The sequence below is a fragment of the Hermetia illucens genome, chromosome 1 (genome assembly GCF_905115235.1).
Source record: "Hermetia illucens chromosome 1, iHerIll2.2.curated.20191125, whole genome shotgun sequence".
Lineage (NCBI taxonomy): Eukaryota > Metazoa > Arthropoda > Insecta > Diptera > Stratiomyidae > Hermetia > Hermetia illucens.
The window spans coordinates 172,245,413-172,262,363 of record NC_051849.1 but is presented as its reverse complement, the minus strand read 5'-3'; the positions used below and the strand labels follow the sequence as shown (position 1 = coordinate 172,262,363).

Here is a 16,951-nt window from a genome sequence, read left to right as displayed (position 1 = left end):
CTGAAACCATTTGATATTTCGGTCTACGCCCCCCCCCCTTCCGGCTTAGGGAGAGGGAATCCCTTTCACTAATTAGAGAGGAGAGAAACAGTTCAAGAAATCCCTTGCCATCCGGTCCCTCCACCGGTCAAGCTCAACTTTCTTCAGAACAAGAATAACCCGAGAACATTGTGCAACACCACTCCATATGTCAGCGCTCCTCAGCATCTCTCTGACAACATTGTCTGAAGAGAGCTCCACTGTATCTGTATAAAGTTGATAACGAAATCCATCCCACTGTTAACATGAAAAAAAGGTGTGGTCGGCGTTGTCCGTCACTTCATTGCAGAACACACAATCAGGATCAGGAGATCGTGTTTTCCCAATCTTGTGCCGGTAAGACTGAAAACCTACATGCCCATTTAAATGTTGGGTAAGGAAATAATTAATTTCACCATGCTATTGATTCAGCCACGGATCTAAATTGCCAATGAGCCGCGCAGTCCATCTGCCTCTTAACTCATTTTACTATGAGAGTTGCCAACTCGGTTAGTGTGCATTGATGTTCGTCACCGGTAACCACCTCTCTTAGGTCTTCGCCCTTGCAGCTGTGAATGACTCTACGTTCCTTAGCAAGGAGGGCAACGGGGATCGCTGCCACGATCACCATCATGGCCGGATCTGAAACAATGCAAGGCACAGACAACTCGTAAAGCCCTCCGTCTCTTGTCCGCTGCTGCTTTGATTCACTCAAAAAGGCTCATCTCCGAGTCTAGCGATAGGCCTAGGTGTTTGATTCTACTGTCAATCGAACGATATAAGACTCAGGGTCGGGATTCTCTTTTTGGTCAAGATGACTGCTTCCGTTTTTTCGAGCGCAACGCTGAAACTATGAACCATCGCATCAATATGTCAAGTCTGCATTGCGCTTGTTTAGCAACGCGACCAGTAACAAGTGCCGCAACATTATCTTCATGACCGACCACACGCAACTCTTTTGGCATGACGACTCTTAGCAGACTATCGTAAGAAGTGTTCCAGAGGTGCAGCCTTAGGATGGAACCCTGTGCTATCCCCGACGTGATATCCATCCTCTTCTGGCCCCCTAGCGTCTCATACAGCAGGGAGCGATCTCTCAATATCTGAAAGAGATAGCTCAGCACGTGGAATGATTTTTTTTAGCGTACCTAGCATATCTGTCCATTCTACGGCATTGAAGACACTTTTGACATCAAGCATTACGAAGAGTACTATCCTATCATTGAACCGCATCTGCGAGCTCCATAACAGTATTCACTATGGATCTTCCCGCTCTGATTCTCAACTGGCTTGTGGATTGGGGGCGCGGATCACTTCAGCGAGTCTACTTCTGATGAGCTTTTTTCGAGAATTTTCTGGGCCGGTCAGTATGCAGACGGCAGCTTAGGGTATTTTTTCTCTTTGTTGACCAGCGCGAGCTTCGGCATTTTCTAACGACAAAGGAAAATCCCCTTCTTCAGACAAACGTTGAATGCGCCGACCAAGTCTGGGCTTTTGTGGAATAGCAGTTCTTATTTTTCATGGTGAGAACTCCCTCTACGGGCTCTTTCATGGTAAAAAGTGGACAGTCCTCGACGTCTTCCGCACTGTTGCTATCAACCCTTATGGGATGTCTAGGGAATAATGCCCGTACGATAAACTGACAATCGACTCCCCGCGGATCCCCATATCCTTTGTTGACTAGGTCTTACCAGCCGCAGGCTTTGCTTTTGTTTATCTCGCTGCGAAGTCTTCTTTTAGCTGATTTGTACTCTGTCATTATGGCGCATACCTCCTACCGAATGGGTAAGCGTTGTGCTAAACGGCGGAGCTTATGACACTCCTTCCGTAAGTCGACAATCCCGGCGTCCGCCAATACATACAAGACTTGTCACGCCATGATCTTTGCAGAGAACGCAATGCTTTTTTTCCTTACAAGATGGTAGATGTTTGTGAGGTGCTGGTTGTTCTTTTATATATTCGCAAGCAAGGTATAAGTGCGAATTATATTGAGGAGGGATATCAGGCACCGCCTGATTAATTACCATTGGTCCAATTGGTCGTCCTTACGAGGATGTGAGCTTTAAACCCCTCAATCCTCAAAGGATCTCAAATGTTTTTATGAAAAATTTGAGTTCTTTCAATTTCGATCAGTAAGCATCGAATCCAACCTTGGCATACCTGTTCAAAAGGTGAAATTAATTGCAATTGGGTTATCTATTAATAAAAGATAATGTTTTTTTTCACACTCATGGCCGATGAATGCTCCCATCTCAAGAAGCAGGAATGAATAGATAGCTTGCGTAGAATTGGGTCTTGTGACCTACACTACAGCCTGTTGTTCTACCATAGTTCGTTAAATAGTCCCGTCCGAAGATATGCAACTGGTTGCATTTTGTCGAACTCTTTTCTGGGTTTATTATTCCCTAGTATTTATGTTATGAAAAGTCGTTTCATCCGCTTCAGTACAAAGCCTGAATATTGCGTTTCCAATGTAGATACCTATCGAGTGCGGATGCTTCCGTATAGAATAGTGGGCGGTTGTTCGAGCTATCAGTGTTTTCATTTAGTTGCAGGATTTCAGTCGTTTTGATTCGCCAACCATTCTGTAGCACGAATGTTTTGTGCCTGTTACCCAGCGAGAAATTTATGGAAATGAGCTGAATGTAATAAGTTGACTTTGCTACTTAATAATATTAAGCGAATATTTATTTACTCGTCTGCAACATCGAATAAAAAAAAGAATTTAGAGAAAAAAATAAGATGGGTAATTTTCGTTTTTCAATCTACTTTTGCACTCAAGTGGCCCATTTCCATTCCGTACCTACGGAACTTCATAAACTGACAGTTGTTGAGCGCGAAAATAGTGTGAGTTTTCTAAAATCGAAGTCAGTGTTTTTCAGTTCATCGAAGTAAATCATATAAATAGTAAATAATATTAAATAAAAATGTCAGTTTTTGATGATGATGGAATGAGTGGCTTGCTCCATGATGATTTGAATGAAAATATTATTGGAAACGAATTGCCTAGTGGGAGTGAAGACGAGGAAAAAGCTGAAGGCGATGCAGATGACGAACAAAAAACAGCAATTAAAGTTGAACCGAAAAAGCGTTTAGTTCGGAATCCTCGACCCCGTTTAACGGTGGAATTACTCAAAGGACCTAGAGGAATTCATACAATAGAAAACTACTTTCAAAATATGAAATTTGCAGGGAAAGGACACGAAAACCGCGACCTAAACGAGATCATGAAGCGCTTACAGCATTGGGCACATCGGATGTATCCAAATTATAGTTTCGATGATATTTTGCTTAATGTAGAACGACTCAGCAAGAAAAAGCCTTTGCAAATTCACATGAACAGTTACAGACAGGGTCTTTTGAAAACAGCGGATGCAAACAATGATATTGTCAACGATGATAATGACGCAGATGTAGCAGCGGACGAACCTTTCGATGAGTTTGACGCTCTCATTGGCGAGCAAATAGAAATTTCAAAGCGTGCAGGTGCTACCCCGCGAACGCCACGAAGCGTCTGGTCAGACTATTCAGTTAACACAAATGCGTTTACTACACCGAAATTTGCACAAGGAAACGCGGCAGCGTCGACTCCATATCAATTTGAAACACCTCAACCTAGAAGCCCACGAACTGCTGAGACCCCAGAGCCTGGTGTTATGATGGACTCAGTGTCTGAACAAGGGACATCACTTGACGGTACCCCACAACCTGGTCCATCATCCATTTCGAAGCCGAAACTAAGCAGTGAACAATTAGCTCTGATTGCCGAAAACCGTCGAAAGGCACAGGAGCGGCTACGAGCGCGGGCCGTCGCCCGTGCGGAGGGTGTTTTAAACTAGTATTAAAAATTCGAGTAAACGGCCATTAGAATGTGGAAAAAAATGATTTGTTACGATAAGATAATACTTTTTATTTGAATTTGTTACATTCAATAAAGTTGACATAATTTTCTAGAATCTCAGCTGTTTTCTTCGACTGTTCCTTCCCAATCCAATTTGGTGCATCGACATATCGTCTATAGATCTCTTGGCTCTTCTCGTCGACCTTCGGTTCACGCACACACTCATATGTATCGCCAGGAAAGTCGCTTATCGTCAGGAATTTCATTGATCGCATACTTTTATTGATGGATTGCTGCCGGCCTATGTCGGCCATGGGTGCTGACGCTATTTTCCCGATTTGAACATAACGTTTATACTGGGATAAGCTTGATGGGGTCGGCGTTGAGATCTTGGTTCCGTAGACATCCTCCATTGTTGGTAGAAGAGCTTCGAAGGAGAATGATTTGCGTGTTTTGGATGATGTTGTGCATGTTTGCGCCTCATTCAATGATTCCTCATCGCTAGATGAATCGTCGCCGCCACTACTAGAAGAGCTGCAAAGAAATAAGTTTCATTTGCCTTACAAAAAAAGCTAAATTTATCCCCATTGCTTACCTTGTTGAACTTGTTGTGGAACCTGTTGAACTTTGTCCCGTAAGGGACGGGTTCTGAGTGTGAGCGTCACGCCTTCGTCCTGGCTGAAACGGACTGAAATTTGTTCGGAAAGTGGGCAAGAAGGTCTTTGCCATATGACTTATTTGGAATGCAATATGCTCCTCAAACGAAATCAGCTTGAAGGACATGTGATAATTTGAGTAAGAATCAATCATTTCCATGTCTTTAGAATGTACACGAATAAGTTCCCTTACGACTTTATTTGAGTCGCTACACGAGTAAGGAAGAGTCTTGCAGATAATGGGTCGCACCCAATTCGTCAAAGACCTTGCTGGGGTTTCTGGAGTGCCCAGCGGAATCTGATTATGCATATGATAGTCGGTTTGAAGCTCCCATATCGGAGGATTTGCTGCAAAAAAACATCCATTTAATAAACTTTAAAAGTTTATCATTATCCACATACGTTTTTTATCATCTCTGCTTGGAATATACAATCCCAGAAAGAGGTTAATACTATGTTGCTTCTCAGTATCACTAAATGTATTACTGTAATATCTACTGAGTGTTTGCATTATATCATTGCCTTGTGATGCCCACGCAGCGGTTTTTCGATAGGTTTTAATCCTATGCACAAGTTGTGAACCACCATATTGCAAAGCTAGAGTATCGCCATGATCTTCGTAGAGTTTCTCAAGCATTGTAACACAATCGGAGTCAAATTCTAGTTTCGGAGGTTGGATGAACCCTAACTGATGAAGTTGGTGAGCCAAGGCACACTTCCCTATCGCAAATTGAGCTGTGTTCGTTCTATCCAAGCAGTCTACGCAGTTAACTCGGACGATTCCTGTTTGAAAACTTGTCTCCGCCTCACCTAGAATCAAGGTATCATCGAAAAATACAAAAAATATTTCAATTCAGTGGAGACATTTAAACAATTGCTTCACATTTTCATATCAAATACATACCTTTGAAAAACATTCCCGTTAATTTTATGATATCCTCAGAAATTTTAGCCAAGCTCTCCATAACATTCTCACTGCCTCTATTCTTCCGAGCCATATCGAAATGGATATACCGAATGCGATGCTGAGGCGGTAGGAAAATATTCAAATATTTGACACTGTCACGAAGCTCTTTCTCCAATATACTCTCATGTTTTCGCTTTTCTCGTTTCTTCACTAAATTCAAAATAATAATAGGCGCTCCAGAATGGAAAATCAATCGTTCAAAATGCTTTGCTGCTGTTTCAGCGAAAGGATCGGATAAGTCCAAAAGTATTGAAGGTTTAGGCACCATCTTGCTAACGTCTTGTGACCAGTGAGATGGTATTGATCCTCGCATTTGTGTAAAACTGCACAGCCTGTGTCCATCAATTACGATTTGTTCGGTCTCCACTTCATTGGCCACGTCGCCATCAAAATTCGCCCCGCGCTTGAGGAAACGTGTTCCCGCGAAACGGGTACTACGACGAGCTATAAGGCAAACATAAACTGGTCGCCCAAAAATGCTGATGCTCGACTCGCTGACATATCCGTGAATAATTTCAAGAAACCAGTCCTTCAACATAATTTTATTCATAGGCTCGAGCAGAAAATTATTCCAAACGAATCTCGAGCGTGAACTGCTTCGGAAAGCGTAGTCAACACGCTCATTTTTACTGGAGACATTATTTGTTAGTGTATCCCAATCTGGCAGTTTCTCGTCTTTTTCAATGTCGACATTATTTCCTACAAATCTGGGTGCAGACAAATTATATTGTAGCGTTCTCGTTAGGTCATAGCTGTAGCTAAAGTAGAAGTTGCTACGCAAGTCTACGTTTTGGAACATTCTAAGGTAACGCTGCTCGTTGGGATGAGGCGTTTCTGAAGACGATTCATTCACTCGAACCATTACAGTGTCCTTAATAGTATATATCAAGTGCATTCCGATGAATGCACACAGAATCCTCTTTCTGACCAGTATAAGGTAGTAGCCTTCCAGGAAGCGAACAAAACCAATGACTCCATATGCGCTTGTAACTTTTGATGGACCCAAAGAGTTGACAAATCGCCGAATTTCCTTTGCTGAAAGTTCATTAGGGTCTTCTTCAATTTTTAGTTCGTTTACAGCCGTGCGATCTATTATAAGGACACGGAAGCGAGTTTCGCGAATGTTGCTGCCGACTAGGTAGAGACGCTAAAGTGTTTAGAAATATATGAGAAGTTTAATAAAGAAATTTTTAGGCGAAATGTAGAGGCAGATAACGTAATCTTAAGAGTGGTAACGGAAATATAGGTGAACGCTTAGTATGACTGAGATATTTCCACTGTGGTTAATCCACGATAGTCTTCCTGTTGTTAAACCTGTTGCGGATTTTCAAGAGTGGAGTCTATTCGAACTACTTCCCCCACCTATGACAACACTCGTCCCGAGAGTGGCCAAATGTATGAAAGTCCGTATATGATTACTGCGGTCTGCATGGAACACCTTGCTCTTTCCACAGCAATCACGATTTTAGGAGTTCGTGCCATCAGCGCTAAATGGGCTCTTCGGCCGCGACTACTGATATCTACCTTTTCTTGACAGGATTCATGCCAGGACCACCCTTAAATGAATTCAAAGCCGTTAGCTAATGTATGTAGATGCCACAAAAGAAGCCTCAGAAAAATATTGGAATGTGTCCTATATACGAAGTCGCAGGGTGGCATGGAGACAGAAAATGTTTTATGCACTCAACATCGTGTTCGTATTACATTTTCTGTGAGCTTAAATAAGTCGATGCATTCTATCCAATTGACAACGAGACCACAAACTTGTCGACTTCTGGTAATTGCTCAATACAAAGACTTGTGACAAATCTACCAACTGGTGGTGGGTTTTGTGTACTTAATTACGAGCGCGAGCGTAACGTCTATTGTACCTTATACCAGTACATGGTTTCTTAGTAGGTTGACCGTCGATCAGCGCGATTTTAAAATAACCAATTTTTAATTGCGACATAAAATCTTTTTGCGGGGGTGTTGTAGTTTTTTTTGAGGTAGGGAAGCTGAATGCGATTACGCACACACGGTTCAGTACCTCGTCGGACTACCAACTAAACACCTCCCCATTGTCAGAGAGCTAGCCTGGAATCGTTTGTCACATTCCGCTTTGCGGAGCCTTCAAATCAGGGAATTCCTTTCACCAACGGGAGGGGAGAGGACGAAGGGAACTGTCAGTTCAAGGAACCCGCTGCCATCCGGCTCCTCCACCGGTCGAGCTCTGTCTTCTAGCAACGAGAAGGACCCGAACATAATGGACAACATGGCTCCACCTGTCAGCACTCCTCAACATCTCTTCGACAGTGTTGTCTGGAGAGAGATCCTCTGTGTTTAAATAGAGCTGCTGACGAACCCCATCCCACCTTCCACAACAAAAAAAAGTGTGGGGGGCGTCGTTCACAACTCCATTGCAAAACACACAATCCGGAGATCGCGCCTTTCCAATCTTGTGCAGGTTAGACTGAAAACTTCCATGCCCACTTAAAAATTGGTTAAGGAAATAGTCAGTCTCACCATGCTTCCGATTCAGCCACGCACCTAAGTTGCCGATGAGCTGTGCAGTCCATCTGCCTCTAGTTTCGTTCTGCCACGAGAGCTGCCACTTGTCTAGAGTGCGTTAAAGTTCTTCACGCGCAACCACCTCCCTTGCGCTTGTATGTGGCTCGACGCTTCTTAACAAGAAGGGCACCGAGGATCACTCCTGCGACCACCATCACGGCCGATTCAGAGACAGCGCGGTACGCAGACGCCACCCGTAAAGCTCCCTGTCTCTGTACTTGCGCGAGACATTTACGATATACCTCTTTGCTAAGAGCGTCAGCCCATACCTCTGCGCCGTAGACCAGGACAGACTGCGTTGAACTCATCAGGAGACGTCGTCTGTCTACTTAACGCCGAAACTCCAGCTGCAGCCTTGTTCGCTGCTGCTTTGATTTGCTCGAAATAGCTCAGCTTTGAGTTAAGAGTCAACCCGAGGTACTTCACCGCTGGTTTTGACTCGATTATCGACTCGCTGAACGATATGGGACGCAGGGTCGAAATTCTCTTTTTAGTCAGGATGACTCCTTCGGTTTTTTCCGGTAAAAGGTTGAAACCATGAGTAGTCATCCATCCGCTTACCCGTCGCATCAATGCGCCGAGTCTATTTTGCGTTTGTTCGACAGTGCGTCCAGCAACAAGCGCCGCAACATCATCTGCATAACCGACCAGGCACGACTCTTTTGGCATTTTGAGTTTAAGTAGGCTATCATAGGTAGTGTTCCAGAGACCCGACCCTAGGATGGATCCCTGTGCTACCGCCGACGTGAACTCCATCCTCCTTTGACCCTCTAGTGTTTCATAGAGCAGGGAGCGGTTCCTCACATAGTCTCTCAATATCCGTAAGAGATAGTTCGGCACGTTGAAAGTATTGTCTAGTGTCCCTAGAATGTCGGGGGTGTTGTAGTGGACCAGCTTGAAACGATCACGTCTAAGATAAGAACATCTGCGCCCCTATTGCTTCCGACCTGAATTCTATTGTCAAGAAGTCATGAAAGGATCGTCTTCGATGGTACGCCCATGTCATTACACGTTGATAGCAACTTGCCACCTAAAGCTATGGCTTCGACATTCAAGTCAATGGCAAACAATATAAGGGCCATTCAATACAACAATGAGTTTATACGCTAAAATATATCTTGAAAACTGCTCGATTCCCGCCAACCTAAATTCAAAATTAGAACAATCTCAACTTGATGTTGATATTGTACATCTACATTTGACAAAACAGCGAAAGCTAATTTAATGCTGTGAATGCGCCCACGACAACAAGTTTGGTACCAACCACAACTCTTTCTAGATATATAAACCCATTAATGCTTTGACCTGTAAGGATGAAAACCTGGTTTTTGTTGGCTTTGCTTGCTTCCTTCTCCAAATCCAGAATCGTTTGGCTCAGTTCCATGACTTGTAAGAGAAAAAGCATCTTATTCGGGTATGTGATGGGGAGGCTTTGTATAAGGCTCCAATTGGCCGAGTTGAATGCATTCCTCACATCCAGGCTCACCACCACGCAATATTTGGTGGTACAACCCCTTTCGTGAATTGCATTTTCGGGCAAGCCAGTAATCATTTTGATGGCATCAATGGTTGATCTGGCTTTACGGAACCCATACTGCCGATCTGAAAGGCCTCCTTGGCTCTCGACGACCGGGAGTAATGCAAATAGTGTCTAGAAGACATATGGATCTTTAGGAGGACGATTCCCCGGAGGTTTGCCAGTCTTAGGCAGCAGCATCAGCTTCTGCCGCTTCCATAGTGCATGAAAGATACCCTCGGACATGCACGCTTCGAACAACTCCGCGAAAATAGCTTGAGGGCCTTATTCGGTATGCAGGCCAGACCCGGGGCTTTGCTGTCGCCTATTCGACTGCAGATCTACAGCAGCTCGTCCCTGGTGACTGGTGGAATGGGTGCCACATTCAGGGGCCCCTGGAAGGTGTCAGTACCATCCCCCCCCCCTCTTGATGGGGGAATAACCCCAGGATTATTTTTAACAAGAGCATAGGAAACGTGATTTGCGGAGATGAACGGCCTCTGAATCTTCCTGTCACGATTTTATAGGTGCTACCCCACGGATTTATGTCCGCTTCAGAACAGAACTCCTTAAAACATTCCCTCTTACTCTGCTGGGTGGCAAGGTTGATGTTCTTGCGGGCTTCCCGATAAGCATGCTCCTTTTGCCCTTGATCGATCCAACCTATTGCTCTCTGAGCCGTTCGTCTGCCTCGATGGCAAACCGTTCGAAGGCGGGCAAGTTCACTATTCCACCAATAATTGGGTCTTCCAGTGGGGAATGAGCATCTACTAAGCACCGACGCGTCACATGCTTTAGAGATGCTTTGTGTGGCATGGGGAGCTCTATCCGTAGGGCCGCCTGCTTTGCTAGGCAGGTCTAGCCATAACTTCATGAATGTTTGTTCATCCATCGCTTTTGCAGACCATCCTGGTGTTCTTTTGAATTTCGGACTCTGATTTGCGGGTTTCTTGCTCTGTGGCTCCGTCCTTAGTTCCTCGCTAACTTGCCAGGACACATCACGTACCAGCGCATGGCTGACAAAAGTGAGATCTACAATTGGAGCAGACCTCCCTTTGCAATAAGTATGGGCGAATGCTTCTAATAAGCCCCGCCCCTTTACTGCCCCACTCGATCCCACGTACTCGAGGAGGGCGATCAGACCCGAGTCTGCAAGGGACTCATCTGAAGTGGTTTCGGCCACGAAGCCTCACCGGAGGTTATCTGGTACCATGAGAACCGGGACTGCCCTCTGAGAGCATATGTTCCAGGAGAATTCCTGGAGAATGTGTTCTCGGCCCGGTTATTTGCGGTTGGCCCCTAGTGGGAGTTTCATGGTGGTTGTGGTTACGCCTACATCGCAGGGCAGAGCTCCTCCCTAGTTGCGGTGGAGGTGTTAGATAGGCCTCGCATCCACTGGTATGAATGCTGAGCCTGCACTCAGTATAAACCAGGACCGCTGTGCTTGCATGGCGAGGCTCTGATTGTGGTCCCAAAATCAATCCGTGTCCGAAGAGGACCGTGGGATTATGCCTACACGGCAGATACTCACGTTAAACCCCCAGGACTTTCACGCCCCACTCGATAGCCCATGCATTAAAGTCACCGGTTATCATTTTTGGCGTTCGTCACCTTGCGTCGCGAACAAGATCGTCTTACAGGTCTTCAAATTTATGCAGTGTGAGGCTCGGTGGGGCGTAGCAGTCGTATACGAATATACCACTTATTTTTGCCAATGCAAAGCCACTGGCCGCCTAACCGATGCCATACCGTATGGTTTGACGACCGCAAGCCCATATCACTAATGATAGCAATGTCCAATGCGGATTCGTAAGTGATCTGCGCAAGCAAATCCTGTGCGCCCCTGCAATGATTGAGGTTTATTTGTATTAACTTAATTCGTCCTAAACTCCGGGCCGGTGGGGCGTAGCAGTTGTATACGAATTTACCACTTATTTTTGCCAATGCAAAGCCACTGGCCGCCTAACCGATGCCATACCGTATGGTTTGACGACCGCAAGCCCATATCACTAATGATAGCAATGTCCAATGCGGATTCGTAAGTGATCTGCGCAAGCAAATCCTGTGCGCCCCTGCAATGATTGAGGTTTATTTGTATTAACTTAATTCGTCCTAAACTCCGGGCCGGTTATCGCGTTCCTCCTTTCCCCGTCCCTCCTTTCCTTTGCACAAAATGCATTTGGGGTCCCTACTGCACTCCTTGGCATTATGCCCTTTCTCCCCACACCTTCGATATCGATCAGACCGATCCAGCATGTGAGTCTGCCTTTCGAATAGAAACGAGAAGCGGTCTCTTTCCTTGGAACAATATGCAACGGTCTTTCAGATGTATGCGACTCTAAGGACAGCAACCTGGGCGATTGACGATTCGATTTCTAGATTCAATGCGATGAGTATTTCGGATGCCTTGCTAAAAGAGGGTTCAATTTCCTCCATGCAAGAACCGGAACCAGCAATGAAAGTGTCAGTAGCATTAGCTAATGCTGCTAACAGCAACTGGATACAAGCTTCCCATAATAACATAAACTTTTGCAGTAAAAACCAAGCAAACATACTACAAAGTATATCCTGTCGAAAAAGGAGGAACACTTCCAGAGGTATTCCTGACATTTTGACTGGATATAATTCACTAGTCGGGCATATGTTCAGAATGGAAATTGTATAAGATATCCTGTATTGAAGATTCGAAAACCACGGAAGAAGTGGGACGTATCTCTTTGGCTCATGAGTTTTCCAAAGGAGTTATTGAGGAAGACAGGACGCAATCTAATTGTCAAGAAGCATAACTCTTCCAGTATGGATGAAGAAAGGTACTCGAATAAAATGAAGATTTTAGAAGCATTCTTGGCAATCACCACCGCCACATTGATTAAGTAACTGTAAACCAAGCCAGCTTTGTCAACAACTGCCTAACTACTGGTACAATACATGCTGCGTGATTACTTAGAGAAATTCCTGTTTGACTGTGACAATGGTATGCATTGAGACAACACTTAGTTGAGAGATTGTGCGTTCGGTTAAGTTGCTATATTACCATTCTAAGAGGAAAGATCGAAGTGCGACACATATTACAGAGCCGCTCCATGTCTCTGTCCATTAAGGAAGCATTCTCCTGCCGTCCATCTTCCTTTTTAACATGGACGCTGTCGGGCGGGACATACAAAGCCCAACAAAGCGCCCCAAGCAGCACTCTCTACGACTGATTCTGAATAAAACAATTGTCGATGACCGATTTCAATGAAATAGGTCATATCACTATCAGTAACAGCATTGAAAATTGAACGAGCTAAGTTTCTGGGACGAATGCCAACGGTGAAGTACGCCATGAAATTGCCTTGTGTAGCAGGTCAACGTAAAGAAGTGGTGCTTTTTAGAAATTGTCCTGTTATTGACGCATTAACAAGTCTCAAATCCAGATTGCAGGCTCGAAATTTTCCATCTTAGAGTGGAAGTGTATCGGTTTCACTTGGACGAGGCCAATGACTAAGAAAAGTGTAAGCCTAATCTAGACCCGCCAATTTCACTACTGGATAGGAAAAGTAAAGGAAGAGAGGAAACGTCCCGTACACTATCGACTGGACAAGAAATAATTGTTTTAGATATAATTCATAATACTGACTATTTGGCTGGAAATATGTTATACTTACTGTTTTCGTTTCGTAAAGTGCCACCTTTTGTATCGAACTGATGATTGGATGAAATACGACATTTTTATCGGCATTATTCATAGAACTAGACAAACAACAAATCCTAGCAATGGACAAAATCACAGACGGTCTACTCTGACACCCGCTGTCATTTTGACACTATTCCACCCCCAATTCTGTCCCCGCCGCATAAAATAAAGCTTTCGATTTTCAATGAATCATTTTATTCCAACATATTCGCTTACACACTATTTAATTATTTACAGCAATATCTATTCATCGAAGCTATCATTGAACGATGAGGCCGCGGCGCTGCCATTACTCAAGTTTTGGAAATTCTGCTCCAAACCATTGGTGTTGATGCGGTCGAGGAACGACTTTAGAAGTTGTCGATTGATTCTATCCGTTTGTGTTAACTCACGCACAGCTGGTTGTGGCTCGGGTTCACCTTCTTCCACGGTAGATGATTCGGTGGGTGTAGTTGATTTGGGATTATCCTCTAGTCCAGGCATTTTGAATAACTCTGCACCACCTTGCTCCGATGGAGTTGTTTTGGTTGATTTTGAAGATTGACATATAACGGCAAAAGCGTATATTAGTTTCATTAGTCATTCTGAAGTGTATTTAACGAAGAATTAGGAACTATCGTAAACAGGCCTTTATGATATTGAAACTAAACCAGTTTTGAATATCCATCCGTTTTGGAATTTGAATACGTACATATAGATCGTCTCTTAATTTCTATTTCCTCCTTTCACTCAGACTAAAATGATTTTCTCTTTCTTCTTTTTCGGCCACGATTGGAATTGCTTTTGTTACAATTAATCGCTTTTCACAAAATACCCATTTTGAACAATTCCACTTGCTAATTCTAGTTCGCCGCGTTCGAAAGAAGAATTTTTGGCCCCCTATATGAGGATGGACGATTCCGTAGTCTACATAACGAAGAAATCTGTGAGCGATACCATGGCTGTTAGGTTGTGGATAAAATCCGGCTCAATAGGTTACGGTGGGCGGGTCACTTAATCCGCATGGATGAGGATGATTCAGCCCGGAAAGTCTACAAGGGCAATATCTATGGTAGAAAAAGAAGACGAGGCAGACCCTGCCTAAGATGGCGCGATGAGTGGGTCAGGACGCCAGACAGCTTTTAGGGATATCGAATTGGTGGACCTTGGCGCAAAACCGAGATGTCTGGATTTCCTTATTAAGTCAGGCCTAGATCGGATACTGGTTTTGGCGCCGTTGATGATGATGAATTCTAGTTCTATATTTTATCTTGGGGTATTTCGATATTAAATTAGATAATTTAAATGGACTAATATTGCCGATATATGTTATTCCCGTTGTCCTCTGTGGTTTTGTTTATATATTTTTCTTCTTTGTTCGTTTAACATTGTAATCATTTAATGACATCATTTAAAGAACTAGATATTCTTCCTTATACTGTAAATATTTTTTTTCCTTCCGCATACCATTGTTTCGGAGACCACGTGCCTCCTTCATCGGTGCTAGTAGCTAATCCTAATCTTTAGGTGCTAGCACTGATGAAGGAGGCACGTGGTTTCCGAAACAATTGTATGCGGAAGGAAAATAAAAATGTTTACAACATAAAGAACAAAACCTAGTTTTTTTCTTAATTTATAAAATTGTACAATCAAAATATCACACTGGAATGCAAATGGCTTAAGCCAATGCAAAGCTGACGGTATAATCTTCTTCAGTATATGTGACTTCAATCCAGTTCTAATATTTGAAAACAGCGATTTTGATTAAATGTGAATTCAAGCACAACCCATTGGAAGTGACCGGTAAGGACTTAATTCAAGGAATCTCGTTATGTCTGCAGATGTGCTCATGTGAATTTATTATATCATTGATCTGTTACCCTCCTTTCCCAAGAAATAACATAACACAGAAACAGTTCATTCAGTTCCTTAAAGCCTTAGGGAGGAAATTCACCGCTGCGGGAGGTTAGTCACTCTCAACATACTCACTGGTCGCCTGAGACAAACAAAAAATCAGATCTAATCGGCTTTCGAGTTTCCACGGCCACTGCACAATGACACAATCAGTCTACGAGGTTGATGATACATCCACCTTCCTATAATCATCACGGTACTTAATAAGCCACAGTATAATACTCAACAAAAGAGGTCGACGAACAAATGCACAAATTGGCGAATATACCAAAAGAAAATTGCAAAAAAGATTAGACATTAAAAACAAAATCAATGATGAAGTTCTTCAGAGCTTCAATGAAGTTATACTGAAAGGCAACCCTGCAGCAACACCAGAATTTTCAAAGAAAGTCGTCTTCAAAAATGTTAATTCGTCAACAATTTTAAAGCTATTGCAAGACAAGAATCGGGCGCGGTAAGAATGGCAATCACATAGGTCTCCTCAAGAAAGAAGTAAACTCACCGAAACTCTAAAACCATCATTTAAGATTTAAGAAGATCAGGAGACTGATATCTAACGGTTTTTGGGTGGGCTGTCTACACCGCACCATTGATTATTCGTCAAGGAAAGCAGGTAAGATTAGCAATCAGAGAGCCTGCGTTAGGATCTGTCAGGGAGTTAAGCTAAAAGTAATTTGAACAAAGCCAGCACATTCGCATTTCATTTGAAAGAAATGTTTAGACCAACCGAATCCCAAACTCTATTTGAACTTCTCAGATGTCCAATCAAACTGAGCCACGCGCAAACATCCTTGGAAGAAGTAAAAAGGCTCCAGCGTATGACTTCTTCACTTCTTTTATGTTGAAGCAGTTGTCAGGAAAAGTCCTTAAGCTACTATACTATATTTTCAATGCAATCCTGAGAATCGGATACTTGGTAAACTGTTCCAAAAATGCAATTGTGACGATGATTCTAAAGCCTGGAAAAGATGCAATTCAAAACAAATATTACACCCTGATAAGACTTTTTCCACCATATCGAAGGTAAACAACTTCTGCTCTAGAAAATATTACTAATCCTAACAGAGAGGAACGTGATACCTGATCACTAATTTGAATTTAGGAATATTGTAGAACAAGTTCACGGGATTATATCTGAAATAAACAATGTTCTTGATGGAAAGAATCTGCAATACTTCTGAAATTTTGACATGTGGGTCTTATTAATGAATCAAACGTTTGTTCCTAGTTTCTTTCTTATTCATGTGGTGGATTTTTCTATTAGCAGGCTAACCACTATAATTATACTGGCGATATCTCAACTTTGGGCTCACATGCGAAGCCGAGACTCGTCAATAAACCAGTAAATTAACGTTAGCATGCATCATTTGCATTCTTCCTACTGCATCCTCTCCATAGCTTTCGGGTTTGGATCTTAAGGATTAAGGAGTCTATGTCCTCAAGTGAACGTTGAATACCTAGGAATGCACACCCATGGAAGAGTCGCACAAAGGGCGAAGAATCAGCAATTCAAATTCAAAACGTTTTGCACATGCTCCACAGAAAAATCAAAATGGTCCAACATTAATCTGTTACAATGGTTTCAATCCACAATTCTGAGATGTATATCGGGTGGTCTTTGGCATTTCTGTAGCCACGATCTCCATTAAGATTTGGAGACTATAGCAATATATGTTCACTATTTTGCGAAGTGTAGGGTGTCCATATAATCTTTTTTCATATGAGCACAATTAATACCCTCTACATACCAATGGTATCTTTGGCTTTGGTTGGTTGCAAAGTGGGTGTACCGGTGTTTATATGATATTCCAATAGTGGAAGCAACACAGAGCAC

The 16,951-nt window shown here is 43.2% G+C and overlaps 3 protein-coding genes across 3 annotated transcripts; 1 reads left to right on the top strand and 2 right to left on the bottom strand.

Annotated features, from left to right (window-relative positions):
- Positions 1 to 2,873: 2,873 nt before the first annotated feature.
- LOC119657108 (protein TIPIN homolog) lies at positions 2,874 to 3,974 on the top strand. The gene has a single exon (XM_038063871.1). It carries the CDS (start codon positions 2,946 to 2,948, stop codon positions 3,855 to 3,857), a length of 912 nt encoding a protein of 303 aa, XP_037919799.1. The 5' UTR covers positions 2,874 to 2,945; the 3' UTR covers positions 3,858 to 3,974.
- Positions 3,904 to 13,364, bottom strand: LOC119657099 (polyphosphoinositide phosphatase). Its single transcript, XM_038063858.1, has 5 exons — positions 13,196 to 13,364; positions 5,420 to 6,629; positions 4,918 to 5,325; positions 4,455 to 4,863; positions 3,904 to 4,393 (listed from the first exon to the last, which is right to left on the bottom strand). Exons 1-5 carry the CDS (start codon positions 13,274 to 13,276, stop codon positions 3,928 to 3,930), a joined length of 2,574 nt encoding a protein of 857 aa, XP_037919786.1. The 5' UTR covers positions 13,277 to 13,364; the 3' UTR covers positions 3,904 to 3,927.
- Positions 13,365 to 13,401: 37 nt separating this feature from the next.
- Positions 13,402 to 13,780, bottom strand: LOC119657118. The gene has a single exon (XM_038063881.1). The coding sequence runs from the start codon at positions 13,705 to 13,707 to the stop codon at positions 13,468 to 13,470; it is 240 nt and encodes a 79-aa protein (XP_037919809.1). The 5' UTR covers positions 13,708 to 13,780; the 3' UTR covers positions 13,402 to 13,467.
- Between the last annotated feature and the right edge of the window lie 3,171 nt (positions 13,781 to 16,951).